Source organism: Aethalodelphis obliquidens, unplaced genomic scaffold (genome assembly GCF_003676395.1).
Source record: "Aethalodelphis obliquidens isolate GAN/ISIS:26980383/991018 unplaced genomic scaffold, ASM367639v1 scaffold31, whole genome shotgun sequence".
Taxonomy (NCBI): Eukaryota; Metazoa; Chordata; class Mammalia; order Artiodactyla; family Delphinidae; genus Aethalodelphis; species Aethalodelphis obliquidens.
Window position 1 is genome coordinate 3,874,094 of NW_020837975.1, and position 20,825 is coordinate 3,894,918.

At 36.4% G+C, this 20,825-nt stretch overlaps 1 protein-coding gene across 3 annotated transcripts in view; it reads left to right on the forward strand.

The window, feature by feature from the left end:
* The window catches only part of HMGCLL1 (3-hydroxy-3-methylglutaryl-CoA lyase like 1), a 137,027-nt gene that overhangs the window by 69,501 nt on the left and 46,701 nt on the right, over nucleotides 1–20,825 (forward strand). For 2 of the 3 annotated variants that reach the window (XM_027126782.1, XM_027126783.1), the window contains 3 exons: nucleotides 391–539; nucleotides 11,177–11,240; nucleotides 15,280–15,468. In XM_027126782.1, coding sequence (XP_026982583.1) covers nucleotides 391–539; nucleotides 11,177–11,240; nucleotides 15,280–15,468 — 402 coding nt within the window. The remainder of the gene's footprint in view (nucleotides 1–390; nucleotides 540–11,176; nucleotides 11,241–15,279; nucleotides 15,469–20,825) is intronic. The other variant, XM_027126784.1, reaches the window with a different exon arrangement.

The window sequence follows — 20,825 nt, forward strand, 5'->3', positions numbered from 1 at the left end:
GCATTTACTAGCCTCAATTTTAATAATTAAGTAAAAATAAAGTTTTCCATAGATATCAAGAGATTTCATTGTGGTGCTAGTATTTTCCATAATTACGGTTAAAATATTGCTGAGGATAACTTTTAGGAAAGGCAAAATTAAATTGGAACAGCATCATTGTATATTCTGTGATTTATGAGTGTTGTAGTTTGTGGAATTATTGTGCTATCATAAAATATTTTTACATTTCAAAAGTGTGTATGCAGCAAGTTGAGAAAAATCTAATTTAAAATTTTAAGCAGAATGTTAAAGAATTCAAGTATTCTTTTATAGAGTAGTTAACATTGCTTCTGCTGCTCTTGTTTATGTTTTTGGAATTACTAGCTTTGGCCTTTGATTTGTATTTTTCAGGTTGCTGCTGGAGCCACTGAGATCTCCGTTTTTGGTGCTGCCTCTGAACCCTTTAGCAAGAAGAATATTAACTGTGCTATTGAAGAAAGTATGGAGAAGTTTGAGGAGGTCGTTAAGTCTGCAAGACACATGAATATTCCAACACGAGGGTACTTATGAAATCCCACAAATTCTATTTAGTTCATTAACATCAACTGTTAAAGCTCTTTATGAACTATCTAGACATTGTTTTATGACATATAATAATATACATAGGGTATCTTATTTATACCCTGATCTTATGTGATCAGGGCCATGATTATATACTTATTACTATAACTACCTCATTAATATCAGCTGATAATTTATGAGGGCGTATCTAGCCCTTATGTTGTCATGCATTTGAGGTCAGAGGGACCAACATCGCAACTGACATTGTTACTCATTTTATTAATTCCAAATTATCCAAATGCAGCCATTTTTGGATCTCAGCCTAGTGTAAACGGATAGATTGTTATGAACTCATAGTAGCATTTGGAAAGGAATCATCTAATGTGGTTTCCAAATTTTTAAATTTTTTAAAGAACCATGCTTTTTCTTCAAAGAATATATTGTACAGAAATTCAATAGATTATGTAAAATGTAAAATTGAGAACTGCACTGGGGCGCTGGGCCCATCATTCCACCCATTCAGCCTCCCCTTAACAGCTGACTTCCAGGTTTTCTCTGTGTGACCCCCAAAGCAAAATTATTTGGGGAAGGAGAAGAGAGAGGAAACTGGTTTGGTTCTTGTCTGCTTCCAGGACAGCAGGGGAGCATCTAGTGCAAACAGGCTCTATACTCAGGCCCATGTCTGTGAAATGTATAATAAATTCGCTTTACTTAAGAAAGAAGTTGTTTCTCAGACATTAGTTAATTTTCTATTTTTATAATTATGGAGATATGATAAACATGCTGTATCATCTTCATAAATTAAAATGCATAGTGTTTGTAACAGAAGGCTGAGTGCTGTCACTGGGCTTAGATGCCGGTTGTATTCCCTATGGTTGAAGTAAGCAAAGTTCATAGTGGCAAGAAAGATTCAGTCATTAATAAGAAAGACAAGTGGATCCAATTTGGAGTGACTGGATTAGAAAAGGATTGGAATTCAACCAAGGTCATTTGGAGAGCAAGTAGAATTAGATTACACCATAGTTAGCTATCTTGTTGGTTTGCTTCCTTTTTTTTTAACTTATTTTTCCTTTCTCCTTAATAAATTTCCAACATGACTTTTTAAATATATAAAGATATTTTTGTAACTGACATGCATACATAACATTCAGAGGGCATGCAAGAAAGTTTAAAAACCAAGATAATGTATTTCCATAGACAGAAAATAAAGGATGTCTGTTCTTAAGGCAAAAGTTACATAACCACCATCAAAAAGGAGAGATGTCCTTTAAGTTTCTAAATTCAAACATACATAAGTTGCTTTGTCTCTCTTCCCTCTAAAGGAAAGGAAAAAATGAAGATGCTGTTCTTCTATTTCAATTTATGTTTAAATGTGGAGTAAAGTAATTCACATTGGAAAGTTGAAAAAACACAAAACTCTAAGAAGTCAGGTACATGTAAGCTTATGCTTCAAATGGGAAGTGTTTTTTTTTAAATGTTGAAAGATGGATGTGAAAAAATTATATAATAACAAATTTTATCATTTTAGTTTTTATAAAATAGAATAGGTAACTTAATAAGGCTGATAGAAACCCTAACTCCCCTTTAATACTGATTGCTGAACATCTAATATTGTCCTATCAATAAAGAAACTTCTAACCATGCTACAACCTAAGAAGTTTTTCAGGTTTTGATAAGAAGAGTACAGAAGTGCAGATGGACGAGAACTCACCCACAGCCAAATGAAATCAGTGAAAGTACATCAGAGACTTATTGTAGTTATACTGTAGACAGATGTATGTTTTCCAATGCAGAATTCCTTCCTTTGGAGAACAAGCCCTCAATTTTCTGAAACACTAGTCATTTTTAGAACTATGCCTTCGGATGGATGGATATGAGTTCACTATTTGTGCAGTTGAAAATTATCTTCTCTCCCAAACTTTTACAGAGTTTAAATTAGATTTTATTTTCACTGGCAATCTAGATGGTAGGTACTCATTATTAAAAGTCATAGGTCATTGGTACTCATTTAAGGGAAAGAGCCATGCTCAACTAGTTGAACCTGAAGTAGATGCTCCAGCCAGTGTTACTATGGCAACAGCTGCATCAACATGGACCATCACCCAGAAAATGTATATCGCCAGCTGCTGTCAGATTTAAAGGCCATGAGGCAGGACACATTTTATAAAGGCTCACTAAAGCCATTTAAGCTTCTATAAAAACAGTAGAGTTTCATATGTTCTAAATAGCGGCTTTTATTAAAATTATGAAGGCTATTGTTTGTTTCCTCCCCTCCCAGAAACACACACATACATATGCCTATGTACACGTTTTTATACATGCTCTGAACTTTATGTAACATATGGGACACATTGGGGAAAGACATGGTGCCAGATCGTTGACATAAAATGCAGAGTCAGCTAACTACTGCTGCACATACAGTGTATGTTAGAGAGCAATGAAATGTCTACAATTTGGACTTCATTCTTTAGTGTATTTCACATATGTTTAAAAAATGTAGGTTATTTTTCTCTTATTTGTTTAATTTTTAAAACATTAAAAAGACAGAGAAAAATAGAAGCCTGTTATAAATTTAATCACTTTCTTTCCTTTTATCAATGGCATTTATTGAAAGAATTACCAAGTTAAAAACTTGAAGCATTTTGGTTTGTCAAAATCTGTTTAAAATTGAAATCCCTCTGATATGAAGTAGTGTTCTCATCTATCATATAAGGCATTCAGATTTTTTTTCTTTTTTTTGTTGTTTAATTTTTAAATTTAAGTTTATTTATTTTTTTATACAGTAGGTCCTTATTAGTCATCAATTTTATACACATCAGTGTATATATGTCAATCCCAATTCAGGCATTCAGGTTTTATTCCTTTTTGTTTGAAGTGAGTATCAGCTTCTCTTTAATGATGTCACAAGAATCACATGCTCACTCTTCTTGTGAAAATATTAATTTAGAAAGGAAACTATCTCTAAGGTGCCTTATTCATTTCATTATTAGATGCTTATAAACATGTTATAAATTCACAAAGTCAGCAGGTGTGCAGATCAAAGCAATGTGCTTTTACATGATAACATCTTAGGCCTCTTCTATAAAATGGCCTAGAATGATCTGATCCATGATTAACTTCCTGAAAGTCTGAGCCTACTGAATGTTGAAAGAAGTCAACTGATAACATTTTTAGGAGCCAAACAAAATTATTCACCCACTGTTAAAAAAAATACAAATTGCAAAAATATTTCACCATGAACTGTCAATGCTGAATTTATTCTCAAATTCCCAGAAAAAGTAGACATACAAAATAATGAGAAGGAAGAATAAAAAGCAAATTAGCGATTAAACTAATATAGACAGCCACAGATAACATTTAGGTATGGAAAAACAAAGACAGTTTTAGGATGCGATAATGTTTTGCAATATGATTAATATTGCAATGTGATTAATATTAATAGATATTTTGGAGGAGACATGGAATCAGGGTTTCATAGAACCATAATGAGTCTAAGGTGCATATTTTATATAGCTCTTCACCTACTGTCACCTTCATCACCTACTTTCTTCTTATACAAAACCAATGAAAACCCAATCGGTTTTTAAATGCTTCTGAATAAAATAAAAATAAAATAAAATTCTGTATCATTTATATCAGTGACCAATTTCTTTGAGGAAAGACCCTCAATGTTAGGAAATTCTTCCTGTGCTTAGTTATTTTTGACTGGTTGCCTAACTGTATATAATTTCTAGCCTTTAAAATGGCAACCATTTCTAACAGCTGTGAAGTCAGGGCTCAGTGTTCTTTCTCAAAATGTTCAGCTTTCACTGGATTTCCCTTGGAGAGAGAATTTGTAACTCAACACGTTTCTTCAAGAATTTGCAGCCTACTTGTTTGTTAGCCAAACCATCTAGGTTGTGTGAACATGTATTTTCTATCCTTCCCCTGCCTCATGCAAAATGTTATTATGGATCCTGATCCAGAAATAGCAGCCTTCTTGAGTAAGATAATGAGCCTCCTTGTTTAGGGCTTAGTGTTTTAAAGACACAGTGACTGGCAGGCAGTGCTTCTCATTGATGAAGCAAATGTGTTCCATCAGGTAATCTGTCCCAGTGGAACTCACTTGCATATATGGCACCATCTTCCTATAAGTGGACAGTTTATTGATCAAAGTTTCTTTCCAATTTCTACTGTTAAACTGAGGCCTTTGCATTGGTGTGGAAGAGCAATTCAAATCATCATCTACCAAAATATGGCACATGAAACTCTAATAGTGAGACATCTGTTAAAACTATTTTCTTTTGTACATATGTTTTGTTTGAGTTCAACTTATTTTAGCCTCACATATTATTCTGTCACGGCTGTCTGCCAGATAACACATACCCAGCTACAGTTAATATGTGTAAGTTGTGTTTGTGAAGTCACATCTAAATAGCCTTCATGTACAGCTTTTGAGCAAAGAATGTGTTTTGTCATTTCTCGTGAAATTTGCATTTTAGAGCAAAAGGAGAATTTTAGCAGAATTGCTTTTTGAGACCAAGGGAAGGTCATTATCTCTTATATCATCCACAGAGATAAGTGCATGATAGGCTTTCAACTTTATTTATAAGTGGCTTGTTAATAATGCAATGCTATTTTATATTGTTTGTAGGTTGATATATTCTTCATGGGTTCATCATAGTTGTTCCTATATTTAAATGTCTTAATTACCTTTAATTGACATTACATGTCATCTCATCTCATCACCCTTGGCATTGTTTTTCTCTTCTGAGGATAGCAGTGGTTGACTACACTCCAAGTGTTTGTGATATTTATTGAAGGCTTTTACTCAATCTTTTGGTTCCTTTATGTCAGGATGATTTGAGGAACATGGGCTAATTGTGGGAAGGTAGACCTGAGTAAGGCCTAACTGTAGGTTATTTTTCATGATTCAGTTCTGCTAGGTAAAGTTGTTAAAAACTTGAATGCTTCTGTTTTATCTTTTATCATGATTTTGCATAATATTGATAAATGGCCTCAGCAAGCACAAATAAAAATAAAACAACTCACATTTCTATCCAGAGTTTATTGTAATTTTAGTACAATTGGCTTTAATATGGTTGGTGATTCCTGTATTACCCTGTCATCCTACGTAATGTTTAAAACATGGTTCCAAGTCTGAACTCCCAAATATGTGCTGTCATCTCTGACTACAGAATTTAGAATGTTAAGAACCTGAATCTGGCTATACGTTGATTGTAAAGATTAGGAATTTCATAGGAAATTATTCAGAAGGTTAAAATGACATATTTACTAACATATTTTTGCATTAATTCATTCAAGAAATATTGTTTTATATACTATGCTCTCTTGTGATTCTATGTGTAATAATGAAAATGAAAAAAAAGCCTAACTTCGAAGAGTTCCCAGCAGACTGGGGAAGTAATATGTATAGAGATAATTATTATATGGTCAAAAAAGCCAAGTACTTGAAGAGACATGCAGATAAATCCTATGAAAGTTCAAATTAAGACTGTATTAAATTTCTCTGGAGTTATTTGTAGAAGCCTTCATGGAGGTGTCAATAAAGTGAAATCATTAAAAATGGGTAAAAATGTGGAAACATAATCAGAAATGATGGCCTCCTCAGGCAGGGTAGGAAATCTACAAAGAGCAAAGGCATAGTGAAGAGAAATCTCCAGAAATGTTTGGATAAGAGGGAGAAGTTTATATTTACTGTAATAAGAGCTTTTGAGGCCGTGAAATGCAAGAGAGGTAGAAAGATGAGGCTTCACAAATTGCTGAATTTGAATATTAAGTTTATTCAATAGACAATGGCAAGCCATTAAGGATTTTCAGAGTGTAAAAATATGCTCTAGGAATATTATTTTGGCAACAGATATTGGAGTGCAAATGAGGGAGTGGTGTGAGACTAGAGGCAAGGAGGGCACTTAGGTGACGTCTGTGACCATCCTGGGGAGGGGCTTGGGTACTGTTCTGTCCATGTGGGCTGGCGCTGGCAGAGCTCATATGCTCTAGAGCCTGGAGGGAAGAACCAGCCAATGCTGGTTAATGAACGTGTTCTCAAAGCTGACCTTCAAGTGATTTTGTGGCTGAAAATGACTATCTTTTTTTTTTTTAATGGCAAATGTGGGGAAAACAGGAATGAGCATCATTTTGGATCTACTGAGCTTCATATGCCATGTGAATGTGTCAAGCAATCGATTTGTAATGTTCATAAGAATATTGGGAATTTGTTCCTGGAAGAGAGACTATAGGGGACTGAGCTGATACAGAGACTCCCTTTTCTGTTCCCACTACAGACACATAAATATAACAACTTGTAAAACATATAGCCAAGCTCAGAAAAGAAAAGAAAGTCCTCAGATTTCATCAAAGAAAGTGTGGTAAGGATGCAGGCTGATGCCACTAACACACGGAGGTATCTATTCCAGATATAATCCCTGGTGGCTTGGAAAAGGGATTTTAAAATCTATATGGGAAAAGATAGGTGTTCTTCTAAGACTGGATTTGGAACCGAGTGTTCTTGGAGCCTGGAAGCACTTCCTTGCCAGTGCAAAGTCACTGAAATACGTGCCAGTGTTATGGGTTGTGGATTTATGACATATGAGTATTGTGGAAACCCAAATTGAGAAATGAAGGTAGGCATTTGCCTGGGAACTGGTAAAGTCTGCAAGGCAAGAGAAAAAGGAAATTAAATATCCTTTATAGGAACATTAAAATAACTCAGGACTGTCACTTCAGGACCTTCTACAGAAACTGAAATCACCATGAAAAGGCACTAATGGTAAAAATTACAGGCCACATGAGGAAACAAACTATCCTAAGAAAAATAAGCAGAAGAAAAAGAAAAAGCAGGAGAATTTTCACTGAAAAGAAGGACATAGAATAATTTGAAAAGGATATTGTAAATTAATGCTTAACCTATTTATAAAGGCAAAGGAAGAACATAATAAAAGAACAGGTCTTTATGGAAAAACGAATGAAGATTTAAGGAAAAGAAATGGAAATGAAAAATACATGTGTTAAATAAAAACAATAATTGCATTGAACAGCAGATTACAGTTGAAGAGAGGATTAGTGGTCTGGAAGTAGAATTTGAGGAAACTTCAATCATGAAACACAGAAAGATAATAGAAATTTTGAAAGTGAAATTAAGAGAGAATGCCTAATAGAATTCCCAGAAGGAGAAAACAGGGAAAATAGATATTTTGATGAACTAGTACTTTGATGATTTTCTAGAAGAGAACAAAAGTATTAATGTTAATATTGAAGAAGTATAACAAGTCCTGACATACTCATTATAAAATGTAGAATATTAGGTATAAACATAATTCTAAAGCAGTAGAGAAAAAATTACTATAAAAATAAAGGAATTATCATTAGAAAAATTCTCATCAGCAAAAACTGAGATGAGAAATAGTGAAATAATATGTTCAAAATGGCAAAAATAAACGCTGTCAACCTAGAGTTCCATACCTAGCCAAACTATTACACATTGATAAAAGTGAAATAAAACCATTTGTTGACAAAGTAGTCTGCAAAAGTCTATCCTTGCTGAAAAAATTACTAAAGGCTGTAGTTCAATAAAATGGACATTGAGCCAGAAAGAAGGAATGAAAAGAAAAAGAAATGGAGAGGCTGCAGGTCAGGGCTTCAGCAGAGTAGAAACTATTTGGAATAGGTCTATAAGAAATCAACCACCAGCCAATTCAATATGGATAAATGTCGTGAATGCTGTGGGTCCAATCAAAGATAGATGCTGTGGGGTAGCAGTGAGGAAATCCCTGAGATTAGATACTCTCATGGCTGTGTAACATCACTTTTACATAAGGGTGTCAATCCAACAATCCAGGTGAGGAAGTATTGCTAATAGTTGAGTGGTTTTCAATTTTGGCAGCTTAATGGAACTTTGAAAATTATTTTAAAATAATTAGTGGTTAGATTCTATTCCCTGAGTTTCTGATTTAATTGGTTTGGAGTGTGTCCTACCCACCAGTGTCTGTTTTGTTTTTTAAGCTCCCTAGGTGATTCTGTACAGTCAAGATTGAGAAGCATTGTAATAGATTGTCAGAGAAGTGCAGAGGTCTAGAAACTGACTTCTGCCACCAGTCAAAGCAGACGTGGTAGCCTATTCTCATCATGAGGGAGGCCATTTCACACTCACAAAAATCCCTCACTTTTTACAAGTGGTTGGCAAGCTTTTTGTGTAAAGAGCCAGATAGTAATATTTTAGGTTTTGTGGGTCAGATGGTCTTTGATGCAACTACTATTCTGCTGGTATAATGCAAAATATCCATGGAATATAGGTAAACAGATGGGCACGGCTTTGTTCCAATAAATTTTTTATTTGCAAAAGAGCCATGAGCAGGATTTGGCCTCTGGGACTTAGCTTGCCAACCTCTGTTTTCGAGTGTTAAAATACAGTTAATGAGCACAGTTAAGAACCATTGCATTCACTTTGCAGAAAGTAGCCCCACATGTGAATAGGTTAAAGAAGGGTGGAGAAGAACATATGAAGATAACATGCAATGGAGAATGAAGACCAGGCCAACCATAGACCAGGGAAGGACTCAGAGGGAAAACTCTAGTGAGTGAAAATGCACATGGAGAGAGTTAGGGTCATGGCATAAAGGGGCAGCTATAGCCAGGTTGTTACTTTTCAGTTAAGAGAATGCTAGAGAGGTTTGTTTGTTTTATATTGTCTTACATTTGTTGGGTTTCTTTTGCTTGTTTTTGCATTTAGAGGGATTGCATGTAAATGAATAGCTTGGACTTTCTTTTTAATCACATCTAGATATTTGGGGTTCAGAATAAATGTACTTCTCTTTTCAACACATTATCATCATTGTACCTGAATTGATAGATAGCTAGTGGGAAGCAGCCACATAGCAGAGGGAGATCAGCTCGGTGCTTTGTGACCACTTAGAGGGCTGGGAAAGGGAGGGTGGGAGGGAGGGAGATGCAAGAGGGAAGAGATATGGAAACATATGTATATGTGTAACTGATTCACTTTGTTATAAAGCAAAAACTAACACACCATTGTAAAGCAATTATACTCCAATAAAGACGTTAAAAAAAAAAAGAAAATCCTTTTTTATCCCTTGCCACCTTCTCCAGTACTATGTTCACATAAGAACATTTTCTTTTCTGCATATCTTGAGTAAATTTATACAAATCATTTGAATATTAAGCTTAAATTATAGTGATTGAAAGAGCAGAGAGATGGGTTTCCTGTCCAGCATAGGCTTTCAAATTTTACTTGACTTTATCCTCTTTTTCTCCTTCTCTGTCCTCATAACTGCTTGCCCAGCTTATGGAGCTGCTTAGTTATTTTAATTCCAAAACCCAATTTTTATTCACATTTTAATACTTTTGAAATTTGGTTATATCTTTAAGATCAATGAATATGTATTGAATTATTGAATCTATATTTCATGTTTTTACCCCAAAACCTGTTGTGAAGTTAGTGTATCTTCCAATTGACAGCATTGTTTTTTAAATTGAGGTATAGTTGATTTATAATGTTGTGTTAATTTCTGCTGTACAGCCAAGTGATTCAGTTACATATATATATACATTGAATCAAGGAAACATGGGATCATCTTTGCTCATGTTTTTGCCTCCATCTTTGGTACCCACTTCCAGAATTTATGAAGAGTTGCATTTCTGGAAAACAAACCTGATCTTGTCATACGAATGTCTCAAAATAATTTTCAGGGATCTCAAAATTTCAGCTCCATGGCACAGTATTCAAGGGCTTGCTATCTAAAGCCTTTCATATTCTGGCTCAAAGAACACTGTTTCCAGCCTTCTTCCCCACAACCCCTCTCTCCCCCATGTGAATTGCTTCATTCCTGATGATCAGACACATGGTGCATTATTTTAATACAAGTGTTGTAAAATCTCTGAGAAAACTTTAATAAAATGGGATTGGTGTTGAGCTGAAAATAGCTAAAAGAGGCTTTTTTCTAGTTTCATACTTTAAGATGGAAATGTATCATCATCCTTGCAAGAAAGGCTTGACTTTTTATATTAAATTGTTGAAGAAGCTTATGGAATATCTTTATTTGGAGCCTTTTAAACATAGACTAGACACTCTTCTGTTGGGGATGATTTTTAGGTACACCCATGAGAGATAAACAAGGTGAACTTTGAGGTTGTGATCAGTTCTGGGAGTTTGGGGGTGATTAATGACTGTATCTACGTGAGGCCAAAACAGCCAGATGGAAATGAAGAGAGAAATTCAGTTAGTCATCTACATGCTTTCTATATGATTCCAAAGACCTGGATATTTAACAGTTGAATGTATATACTTATTGAAATAAAACAATATATTTCACTGGTATTTTCTGCTTTGAATGTTCACGTATTGCTATAGTTTAAGCAATCTCACGAGATGAACACTTGTCTTATTCCCATCTGCCATCCAATAACGTATATCAAATTGTAATTATTAGAAAAACTAAAATGTGAGTTAAATTGAAAATGTTTCCAATTGTTTTTGTTTGGTCTGAGAATAATAATGAAGGAATAGAGTAAAATAAATTTTCTTGATGACTCTTTGGCTATTTCTTCATTTTTATAAAATGGAAATTAGGAAACGGCTTATCCATCAGATGCATATTTATATGGCTCTGTATTTTAAATTTAGGTATGTATCCTGTGCCCTGGGCTGTCCATATGAAGGAAACATCACACCGCAGAAAGTAACAGAAGTAAGATATACGCCTGGTTTTCTGGTTCATGGTAAAATGATGTGTATTATTTTAAAAAGTGGGCTGTTTTTCCTAATGTTTTTTGCATTTGCACAACTAGACCAAGGAGAACCATGGACTGGGAGGCATTTATTAGATCACTTAGATAATAGTTTTATTTTAACACTAAGGACTTAGATAGTGCCTATTACTGTCCAGAGTTAACATTTGATTCTTATCATATGGGTGTCCAAAGTTTGAGGGAATAAAAACACCTGATTTGTTTTTATGTGAATAGAACATATTGAGCAACCTTTCTACTTTCTATCAGAATTCTGGGGCGGTTTTTGCACATATACTCAAACTTTGCCTTGGTTGCTCAGGTAGTGTCCCTTTGTTGTCTCCTGCGTATTTTGGCATTTGTATCAGAGTACATACTGCTTCCATGTTTTTGTTCCTTTGAGATTCTATAGCTCTTTCTGCTGAGATTCAAGTTGCTATTATTCCAGAGCAATTTTACAGCAATTTATTATAGTCATTAAGGACCTACTTATTGAAGTTCATTTTCTACTTCCTGTTCCTTTTTCTTAATTGATACCAATGAATACAAAATGCTTGTCTTTGAAATTATATTAGACTCAGAAACTCATTTGTACATGAAATAGCATATTCTTGTGCACTGCTGTTAAGGTTAATTTTTATAAGTTTAGGGATGTGGTGCTGAAGCAGTGAAGATGGGATTGTTAGAATATCGAACTTTTGACAGGATAAACTTTGGTTTGGCTAAAGCAATTCCTGTTTTGTGTATTCATTTGAACTGCAGATGTTTCCAGTGAGAGATATACCATCATCTATTAATTAAGCAAGACAATTGCCCACAGAGGCAGATATATCAATACTATAAAATAATGAAAATTAAATATTTAAAAAATTTTATTGAAGTGTAGTTGATTTACAATGTTGCATTTAATTTCTGCTATACAGCAAAGTTACTCAGTTATACATATGTATTCTTTTTCATGTTCTTTTCCATATGGTTTATCACAGGATATTGAATATAGTTCCCTGTGCTATACAGTAGGACCTTGTTGTTTATCCATCCTATGTATAACAGTCTGCATCTTTATGAAGCTGAAATTTTGCAGTCCTTCGCTGGCATGGGACCCTTCTAAGGCTCTGTTATTAATTTGTATTCACAACTATATATCCCTTTTTTAAAAATCAGTTTACTGTTTTTATTATTTTTTTAAATTTTTATTTATTTATTTATTTATTTTTTTGGCTGTGTTGGGTCTTTGTTGCTGCACACGGGCTTTCTCTAGTTGCAGCGAGCAGGGGCTATTTTTCATTGCGGTGCACGGGCTTCTCATTGCAGTGGCTTCTCTTGTTGCAGAGCACGGGCTCTAGGCATGCGGGCTTCAGTAGCTGCAGCACGCAGGCTCAGTAGTTGTGGCTCACGGGCTCTAGAGCGCAGGCTCAGTAGTTGTGGTGTACGGGCTTAGGTGCTCCGTGGCATGTGGGATCTTCCTGGACCAGGGATCGAACCCGTGTCCCCTGAATTGGCAGGTGGATTCTTAACCACTGCGCTCCCAGGGAAGTCCTTATGTATTCTCTTCTTAAAGAACATTTCCAAAATAGTATAACTTCAGACTCCACAAAACCTGAATCCAACTCTGCCTATACACCCACCCCTTGCTTTTCTTCCTTCTGGCTTGTGCCACCTCTGGACAGACCACACACAGTCTCAGGCTCTGCATTCCTGCTCCATAATATCCAGGGTGTTGCTGAAGAGAATCCTGGAACAGGCAGATTGGAAGCATTAGGAATTCATGACCAGCGACCTTACCTGGTCTTCTGTTCCACACTACCCTGTGTGGAACAACTCCCTGTCTCCTTTCCAAAATGACTCTTGCAGACTGTGTTCCCTCTGTTGAAGCCTCTAGCCCTTCCTGTCGCTTACTCCCCTGTATATGCAACTGCAGAGCCCTTCCCACTGATACTCGAACATGTTCAAGCCTCTTCCATGTGAAAACTTCCCTTCCTTAAGTCAGCATCCCTGGCACTCTTGTAGCCCTTGGATTGCCTTGACCCCACACTTAGGATTTTCCTCCAGCCACTTGAATGGAAGCCTCATTCTTCTCTATGTGGCCATTAAGAAATTCCAGCATTTAATAGAGAGTTTTGAGGAGATTAATTATCTATGTGAGGCCAAAAACATACAGATGGAAATGAAGAGAGAAATTCAGTTAGTCATCTACATGCTTTCTATATGATTCCAAAGACCTGGATATTTAACAGTTGAATGTATGTACCTTTTTAAATAAAGGAGAAGAAAGAGGAGAATCAGTATTATGTTTTTTTTATCCAAGTGTCCATCCAATAATTGTCTCTTACCTGGACTAGGTAGCCCTTCTGAGTTCCCTTCAAACTATTTTTGATGTTGTATTGATACTGCCTTTCTGAAACATAAATCCCATTATGTCACCACTACTCCACATTTGGTCAAGGCTTTCTACTGCTCTTATGATAGACACCTCAACCAAAATCCAAAACCCGGTCAGTTTGCAAGGCTGTGTGTACTGTTTGTACGCTCTGCCCCGGGCCTTCCTCCCCAGCTTTATGGAGCCCCATTCCCCCTTGGTTTTTGCTTTCTTGTCACATCTGTCCTTTGCATCTGACCTTCCCTCCTTTTTTTTTCTTCCTTTGGCCACACCCCGTGGCATGGGGGATTCTAGTTCCCCCACCAGTGATTTAACCCGCGCCCCCTGCAGTGGAAGTGCGGAACCTCAACCACTGGACCACCAGGGAATTCCCATGACCTTCCTTCCTACTTGGAATCCCCTTAGTATTTGATATTTCAGCTGCCTGAAATTCCACCTGAAAGTTCTTCTCACACCCTTCCTCCACAACCTCTTCGACAAGTTGATGCTGACTTTATCTCAGGCTGTCACTGAGGCCCTTCCTGCTTGACAGATCTAGGTCAATTTCCTTTGCTACATGCTCTTAGAATCCTGTTTCTTTGTTCCAAAATTATTATGTTAGCTGTGTTTACACATTCCTGAGTGGAATTGATTAGGGTCTGTCCTCACTTGACTCCAGATTCCATAATACCTTGAGCCTGGACCCTTAACATCTGCATCCCCATCATATCCCAGCATCTAGGGCAGCACCTGATGTAAAATAAGCACCAAAGACACACATAAGGCATGAGTTAAGGGGTGACCATGTGTCTGATTTTGCACAAAGTGATTTTTATATATTCTCATTTTCACAACCAAACATGTCAACACTCACTTCATCATTATTATTGTGATTTTGAAAAATTAATTAGTAAGGCTTAGAAAACATGCTAAATAATGGTGTTTTATTGTTTGTATTTTACAGAATAGGGGCTGAGGCTTCAAAAGGTTCATCTTCTGCCCAGTATCACATGACTAGCATTTGTGGCAGCTGAGATTTCAATCCAGGCCTGTCTGATTCCAGAAGCCATGTCTTTGTCAACATACCATGCTGCCTTCATTAAAATTCATATTGCTCTTTGAAAGTAACATTAGTTATTTGGCTTGAAGGGAGCACAAAGTTTACCAAACTCAAGAGCATCTATTTATGAGCTAGAAAATTTAAGCCAAAAATATCAAGTGTCTGTACCGATTACAAAGCTACTTGATTGACATCTCTTGACCGCCTTGAGAAATACTAGTTCCAAAGTAAATCTGTGATGCTTCTGTTTGATTAAAGGGCTGAGAAAATAAGCCTCCCATAAATGAAATTGTAGCTTATACTTTCATAAATGAACATGTAGCTACTTAGATAGATACGATTCTGAGGCAAACTTGAATATTAGAAAAAAATAACTACAGGAATGTCATTCAAAGTTTTATATAATGCTTGGGATTTAATGAGCAAGGACAAGGACTAGAAAACTAAAATATACATTTTCCATGGATATGCAAGTTATCTTAGTTGTGATGTTTACTTCTAGATGATGTTTGCTAAGGAACAACAGGGTTTGAGTGTGTTCATTTCCATTGTTTTACTAGCTTGTCACTTTTCTTGATAGGTGTCTAAGAGATTGTATGGCATGGGCTGTTACGAGATTTCCCTGGGAGACACAATTGGAGTGGGAACTCCAGGAAGCATGAAGAGGATGCTGGAAAGTGTCATGAAAGAAATCCCACCCAGGGCTCTTGCTGTTCACTGTCATGACACATACGGACAAGCCTTAGCAAATATCCTTACGGCCCTTCAGGTATTTTGTATTATTTGTGTGTATGTATAAAGGTGTGTATACTTATTTGCCATATAAACATATTAAGAACTTTAGTGAGACAATATTTATAAATTGCTATGAATATAACTTTTTTTTTTTGAGATTCAAGTGTTGATACTTATTGGGCATCCACAGTGTTCCAAGCCCTTTGTTCACCTCTTCCATGTACGTTATTTCATTTTACCCTCACAGCAACCTTTGCAGTATACATAGCATTAACCTGTTACGTATCAGGAAACAGGATTTGGAGGTTACGTGACCTGCCCAAGATCACACAGCTACAAAGTGCTGGAGTTGAGACCAGAGACTGGGGCTTCCGACTCCATGCCAAGCCTTCTCTCCTAGTTTCCTAACATGCTGACCCAGTAAGAAATTGTTATTGTAGAAGTATACATTAATCGAGACATTGTTTGAATGCTGTGGTTAGGTTTAGAATGAAGGGAGAACATTGAATAGCTATAAATTGGTTGGTAGAAAACTAGAAGGGAGGCAGTGTGACATGACAGAAGAAAAGCTAGATTAAAAATCAAGAGACATTTAAACAGTACCTGACACATGACGTGCACTCAGGAAATATTTGTAAATGGCCCATGCTTTCCAGGGCAATGATGTCTTATTACTGTTCATTTGATTTGATAAAATCCCTGAATTTGTTCTTTTTAAAAGTATTAATCTTCTCAGAGCTATGTCTGCTTTTTTCAACTCCCACTTGCTCTCAGCCTGAAAAGTTGATAGATTGAAAAATGATGGCATTTTTGAGGAGTGCAAAGCACGGAGATAGTAGCGTGTACTGTTGTAATCATGTAACTTATGCTCCTTTGGATAATTTGGTGCTCTGTGATGAGGAGGTGTGCTGAAATACAGACTATTTTGTTTAAGATGTCTTCTTGATGTTGGCAAGCATCCTTTTGAAAGAACCCCTGGTTTTTATCAAGTATATTCTGATCAAAATCAAGAGAGCTAGAAAGTTGGAGGATTAAGAGTTGCTTATTACATTCTAATGATACCTCAGTTCTTTTTAATGTATTTATTGAAAGGAGTAGATATAAATTGCATTTTAAGGTATTTATTTTTAAATTGATGTTATTTCTTAAACTCGGATAAAAATAGATTCACTGGATGTTCTTCAAACCCAAGATTTTGACAACTAAAAATAAGAGTGTCTGAAAGCTTTTTGGTGAGGCTGAAAATCAATACATAAAGCTTAATGTCATCATCCTGCAGTGCACAGTTGTTTGGCAGAAGTTAAAAAAACCTGTGACTATCAAGCCCCACAAGGGCTTATTTGGACTTTGTAACATATGTGCACAAATCCTTATTTGTCCTCTGGAAACAGGCAAGGAACATTGTATTGAATTAGAAGAAAAAATGATATCCCATGGACTTTGGGGCGTTTTGACAATTTTCCTTCTCTATTCTAGTTTCTAAAACAATAGAGAACTAGGCATCACTTCAGGAGGATTCTGTGTTCAGCTGCAACTGTAACTTATTAAGTGTTCCTCACCAGCAAGTTCCTGGAGAGGTCTGTGTGTGTGTCTGTGTGTGTGTGTCTGTGCATCTCTCTCATTTCTCATATGGATATATCCTCTAGACGGTAACACTTGAGTCATGTTTTATTCATGTAGCATATTTATTATATAATGAGTGATAGTTTCGGGTTTTGGGATCCAGGGCTATAGTGCACATTCTGGGAACCCAAAGATCTGATTCTGGAAACTTTCTGCCTGTTGAAAATGCCCCACTGCAAAATATTGCTGTTACCCTATTGTGATTGTGACGGTTAAGGCGGTCTGAGAAAGTAAGATTTAAAATCAGATATAAAGAATGAGAAGAAAGGAACCTCAATAAGGGGTGTGTGTGTGTGTGTGTGTGTGTGTGTGTGTGTGCATGCGTTTGTGTGTGTGTATGGGCATCAATGTGTGAAAAGAATGTTCAAGCACATGAAACACCACTCGGGCAAAAGGCCTTGGAGAGGGAAGAGCATGTCCTAGGAGCTGAAAGACGACTATTATATTCAGAGGGGAACCTGAGCTTTATAACATTCGCTGAATTAGATGAACTGCAGAGTCTCCATTTACAAAGAGATGCGGACTGCAATTCTGGGGCATTTGCCCATCCATACTGTAACAGCAGTACGGGGTGGGGACAGGAAAGGACCTTGGGCCCAAGCAAGATGGGGAGCACAGGCCAGAACCTGTATAAGGCTGAGGCCCCTCACCCCGCAAAAAAAACACCACACCTTCAGTCAAAAAGGGTGAACCAGCAAAAACCACCTAACAACGGGAGAAGGCAGCAAGGATATTTATTCTAATGGCCTTGGCTATGGGTGAAGGAGAAATAGACAAGCCCCCTTTTTATGTCATAACTATTTGTTGACCTGTTGTGAGTTTAGGGTTGAAATTCACATTGCTTGCAGAATGTGAAAGACTCAAGCAGGCAAATTATTTTCAAATGGGTGTGAATTAGTAGCACCTACAGATGTCAGGAAGAATATAAATCTTTTCAGAAGGAACATATCTTCAATTTAAGCTGAATTATTTGGGGTGTGTGTGTGTGTATGTGTCTATGTGTGTATGTGTATGTGTGTGTGTTTATGTCTCTCTGTGTGTGTATGTATGCCTGTGTGTGTCTCTGTGTGTGCATGTGTATATGTGTATATGCATATGTGCGTATGCATGTGTGTGTACATGTATATGTGTATTTGTGTGTATGTGTCTATGTGTATCTGTATGTCTAGGTGTGTATGTGTGTGTGTATGTCTGTCAGGGGAAGGGCCGATATTTTGCTCTTTGGCATCTCTTGTGCTCTTTGGCACAAGTTAGCAGGAAACGTGTCCACAAGTATCTGTCATTGTGTTTTCTGTTCTTTTACTATGTGCACAAGCTCTAAGCATGTACGTGAGGTGGGAGGGCAGAAGGGAGGCGAGGGGCCTGGGAAAGTGCACTTGGAGCGTGGTGGTATTGCATTGCCCAGACCTTGACGTGTAGTGGCAGTGTAAGTGGGTGGAGGAGAGGGTAAGAGCAGCTTGTGTAAGAAGCAATATGCAGCCCGAGTGGCCAGTTTAAATGAACAATTTAACGTTGGAGTTGTAGAGTTTGTGTTTGCTGCCATCCACTTTCAAACAGTTTCATCCACTTTCATCCAGTTTGATAAGCCAGTGCCAGTGTAAGAAAAAATATACACTTCTGCTCTCTTTGAAACTGTGTGTAGCTGAGACAGTCTGTAAATGTTTGGGGAGGTGTATGCTCACACAGACAGCGGAGCATTGTCTTGGAATGTCTTTGCAGACATATGTGTACTCGTTGGTCCCTGGCAACGCTGAGTGAGGCAGAGTCCTCCAGGGCCCTTCCCAATAAAAGCAGCAGCAACAACAAAATAACCAGGATTACCTTGAGCAGAGGAGAAAAAATGTCTTAGGAAAAAAATAAAAACAAAAACCAAAACCAAACCTGTCAGTGTTTAAGTAGAAGGGAAATCAGAGAAAGTCCCACTTGGTTATGAACTAGGCTAACTCTGGCTTCAGGAAGCAGTGGCCATACTTCATTCTTTAAAATGGAATCTTTGAAGTGGCTTCTAGTCAGATTGCTGGTGCATGTGGAGTGAATATCATTTGTTTTAATTTAGGGGTTAGGAAACAGTTTACAGTGCTCCAAACTGGAAGTTAAAATGATGGCAAGGAGACATGTAGTAGGTGGAAACTTGGCCATGATGGTAGGAAACAAATGAGAGTTATAAATGGAACATCCCCCTCAGTCTGGAAAGCACATACTAATAATGTAATAGAAGGATCATTCTTGGGTTCCCAGGTTTATTGTATTTTTTTTTATTACTTAAACATATGACTTATAGGGCAGTACATGGTTGTATGGGAGTCAAGAATTCATAATTATCAGATATTCCTTACTATAGAGAAATAATTGACACTATAGATTTGAGTGGGGGATATTTATAACCACCCAAACCCAAAAGAGCAAGAAAATGAGGTGACAAAACGTACAGCATTTCAGTAATGGAAGAAACGTACATGGCCCAATATACTTGTCTTAATTTTTTATGTAAAAATTGAGTCTCACCCTTTTGCATATTCCCAAGTACCTAAGTAAAACACCAGTGAACAAATTACTTAATCTACTTAACACTAAACAATTGCACAGTCTCTGTTTTTCTTCACTCAAATGATCTGAGTCTTCATAACTGGGTAAAAACAGAGTAAAACAAATGAGTTCCAATATCACAAGTAACAGTACCCCATTAACTGGTAGCAAAGAGAGTAGAACAGGCAATATTTAGCTTTCCCCTAAAGAAATACCGTGTGCCTTTTTCTTCTCTTACACTTAATAGACATTTAGCTAATGTGTCTTTCCTCATGATGTTTTCCATATGTTTAGTATTCTCTTTTAGAAGAACCAAATCATTTACCTAATTTTTACAACAAAGCATTCATTTCTTTATACTGACTCCTGCTAAACCACATTTAAATGCTACCAAACAATTTCCTCATGTAATTTGTTTTTGAGGTTCTCAAAGAAAATTTTTAGAATTCCAAATTCTCTTCTCAATTCTATACCTATAGAATGTGTACAATGATGTCTATGTCCTCAGATTTTACAAAACTGAGATGAGGTGCAGAGTTTCTAGAACATTTGTCTTGGTGACTGCATTTGGTTGATACTTCATACTATTACCGTCATTACAGTTAAAACTATTACTACTGCTGATATACTAATAGCAATAATATTATAACCTTTATTACTCAAGGAGCCAGAGGCATAAAGCATTGCTTTGCAAAGGTGTAAATTTGTAAATACATGAATTAGATATTATTCATTTATTCAACATCTATTAAAGAGCTAAATAGAAATCAGCAAGCAAGAAAGAAAACAAAAAGTTGAAAACTGGATGCTCCTACATAGGTTTTACGAAATGCATCGCTAATTTATTCAACAAATATTCATTTTATCAGACACTGTCTTAGATGTTAGATTCAGATGTAAAATCTCGGAGCAGTCCTGCTGCTGTGGAGAAAAGTGTTTTAGTCTAACTCAGTACCTCCAGAAGCTTTTTGAGTATGAAATAGTATTTTTGTTTTTGTTTGTTTTCTTGCTTGTTTGCTTTTTGCTACACAATTAACTTTCTCCAGGACAGTATTATGTTGAAAATATTCTCAGGTGGGATGAGGTGTAAGTTATCATCAAAAAATAAATAAAAGAGGTAAACTAACACAATATTGTAAATCAACTATACTATCAAGTATTTAAAAACTACTTTTAAGACAAAAATAAGTAAATAAAAGAGAACAGGGAGTCCAGAAGAAGTTTAACACCGTCCAATTTTTG